The following is a 2,998-nucleotide window of genomic DNA, read 5'->3' on the forward strand; positions in this document are numbered from 1 at the left end:
TGGTTAAACATGAACAATTAACAGCTACGCGAACGAACCTATTGTAATAGCAATAACAAAAAGTATCGATAACAATGATAACGATAACAATAAAATATCGATAAGTAATTGTAATTCATTGATTATTTTTACAGTTGTATATTTCTGTTATCGTTCTCGTTACTGGTATCCATATTGGATTTGTTATCGTTATCGATATTATTAGAAACATTTGGAAGAAACAGATAGTAAATTCTATATTGGATAAGTAAATTTGAATAGTGAAATAAATAGCGTTAAGAATATGAGCGATAACAAAATTTATCGATAACAATTACAACAAAAAAGTATCGATAAATTCTTATATTTAGAAGAAATTGAGAGTAAACTCTGCACTGATAAGTAAAATTCGATAATACTATGCGGTAAAAATGAAAGCGATAACAAAAAGTATCGATAAAAACAATAAGGATAACAGTGAAGAATCGATAAATCATAAATTTTTTAGCTTTAGAGTTTTCAATTTTTATAGCTATTGTTATTGATATTGGATTTGTTATCGGTATTTTTATAGTTATCGATAACACTACCGCTACAGCCTTTTTCACTTTAGTACTTGCTTACTTTTACTTTTAACGTTTTTTTACCTCACTTTGTTACGCATGTACAGATTTTAAAGGCCGGTCCGGTATTTCTATAGGGGTATTCACCAAATTGAGCAAGTGTTCTGGCACTTGGGCAAAAGAACTGATTATCTCAAACCAACGAATGCACGAATTTTGCCCGAGTGCTGAACACAAAAATTCTTTCACCTCAATGAAACCTGTGACGAAATAACGAACTCATGTTTGAGAAGTTCATTTGAATTTTATATTTCTTTTTAATTTTTTTAACTGACTTCAAAAAAAGGAGGAGGCTATTAATTTGTCGGAATATATATATTTTTTAACATATCTGTTACCGCATAACTTTGCACCACGTGAAACGATTTCGATAATTTTTTTTTTGTCGGAAAGGTGGTACCATACTAATTTGGTTTAGATCCGATCATTGGATTGAAGAAATTAACGGTACTCCTAAGTTTGTATATGAGAATTGAAGTCGATTGTTTTTTTTTTGCTTAAAAATTACTTGTTGAAAATATCAAATATGTTTCTTCTTTCTGAACTTTCAATCATATTTTGCAGTCCATCAGTGGCACAGGCGCTTTGCGTATCGGTGCGGCTTTCCTTAGCAAATTCTGGCAAGGTAATCGCGAGGTGTATGTACCCACACCTACGTGGGGCAACCATGTACCCATTTTCGAGCACGCTGGTTTGCCAATTAAGAAATACCGTTATTACGATCCCAAAACTTGTGGCTTGGATGTACAAGGCTGTTTCGACGATATTAGCGTGAGTTTTCTTTTATATTCATTATACTCGTACATACCTACAACTTTAAATTGCAGAAAATCCCAGAAAAATCCATCGTTTTGTTGCATGCGTGCGCGCACAATCCCACAGGTGTCGATCTATCGCTCGACCAGTGGAAGGAACTCTCACAATTGGTGAAGAAGAAGAATTTATTCCCCTTCTTCGATATGGCCTACCAGGGCTTTGCGTCCGGCGATGTCGATCGTGATGCTCAAGCTGTACGCATCTTCGAAAAAGATGGCCACCTCTACTGCCTGGCGCAGAGTTTTGCCAAGAATATGGGTTTGTATGGCGAACGTGCCGGTGCTTACTCCGTCATCGCTGCCAGCAAAGAGGAAGCCGATCGTGTTACATCACAAATTAAGATACTCATTCGTGCACTCTACTCAAATCCGCCAGTACATGGTGCCCGCTTGGCTGCCGAAATACTAAACGACGCAGAATTGAGAGCAATTTGGTTGAAGGATGTTAAAACAATGGCTGATCGTATTATTAATATACGCGCACAATTGAAGGGCAACTTAGTGAAATTGGGCTCATCGCGTTCATGGGATCACATTACCAATCAGATTGGTATGTTCTGCTACACCGGCATGACAGCGGAGAATGTCGAGCGTTTGTCGAAGGAATTTAGCATTTATCTGACCAAAGATGGACGCATCTCAATGGCGGGTGTGACCAGCAAGAATGTGGACTACTTGGCGCAGGCTATGCACGAGGTTACCAAGTAAATGTGCCAGAAATTTTTTGTGCTAAAAAATTTGTTTAAACAAAAATTAAAACAAAAAAAATAGAGAAAATTAGAAAAAATTAATAACAATAATTTAAATGCACATCTAAGCAATCGGCCAGGTTGCCGGTAAAATAGAACATTTCTTAGAATTTTAATAAGTAAAAAGTGAAAATCTTTGTAACTTAGAAAACACACACAAGTAACACTGAGTACCTACGCATTACGATTCGCCCAAAACAATCAATATGATATAAACGAAAATAGAGGCATTTAAAATTCAATAAAATTAAAATAACTTTAAAGATCCATAAACCAAAATACAGTCTGCGTTATTTTAATGGGATGGGAAACTTAAGGTTATGGTAAGGTTTTTTGATGTGTAAACACCTTATCCTCTCGCTATGCGTAGAGTTTGCGTTAACCTGGCAGAAAATTTGTAACTGCTTCTTGTGTAACCCAGTAGAAATTCTGTAATTGCTTTTGTGTACCTAGTAGTAGTAGTAAGGGCTCACGACTTTTTAAGAATCACTTCATAGACTTTTTAAGAATCCCTTCATATAATAGAATCATAGAAATAGAAGTTCTACCAGAATTCCGGGCTGAAGGGACTGGGTAAACCACTCGAACTTAGATCCAAGATATACCGCCATCCTTACGGATGGGCCAAAGCTCGACAATAAGGTTGGTAGCGGAATTTACTCTAAAGACCTCTCACTAAACCTTAGCATGCGGTTCTCTGACTAAATTTCTTGTTTACATTATTCATTATTATGTTAACAAAAAATATGTGTTACATTTTTCTTTTCACTTTTCGATAGTGGATTGCCGCGCGATATCTCATTATTATATCTTCCGCGAAGGCGCTAGCGTC

General features: G+C 36.1%; 1 protein-coding gene across 1 annotated transcript in view; it reads left to right on the forward strand.

Moving 5' to 3' along the window:
* The window catches only part of Got2 (glutamate oxaloacetate transaminase 2), a 9,481-nt gene extending 7,293 nt beyond the window's left edge, over positions 1-2,188 (forward strand). Inside the window, exons 4-5 of the mRNA XM_017634039.1 lie at positions 1,167-1,373; positions 1,430-2,188. Coding sequence (XP_017489528.1) covers positions 1,167-1,373; positions 1,430-2,125 — 903 coding nt within the window. The 3' untranslated portion in view covers positions 2,126-2,188. The remainder of the gene's footprint in view (positions 1-1,166; positions 1,374-1,429) is intronic.
* The last annotated feature ends 810 nt before the right edge of the window (positions 2,189-2,998 follow it).

The sequence above is a fragment of the Rhagoletis zephyria genome, unplaced genomic scaffold (genome assembly GCF_001687245.7).
Source record: "Rhagoletis zephyria isolate East Lansing unplaced genomic scaffold, Rhagoletis_zephyria_1.1 Rzeph_scaffold_12658, whole genome shotgun sequence".
Lineage (NCBI taxonomy): Eukaryota > Metazoa > Arthropoda > Insecta > Diptera > Tephritidae > Rhagoletis > Rhagoletis zephyria.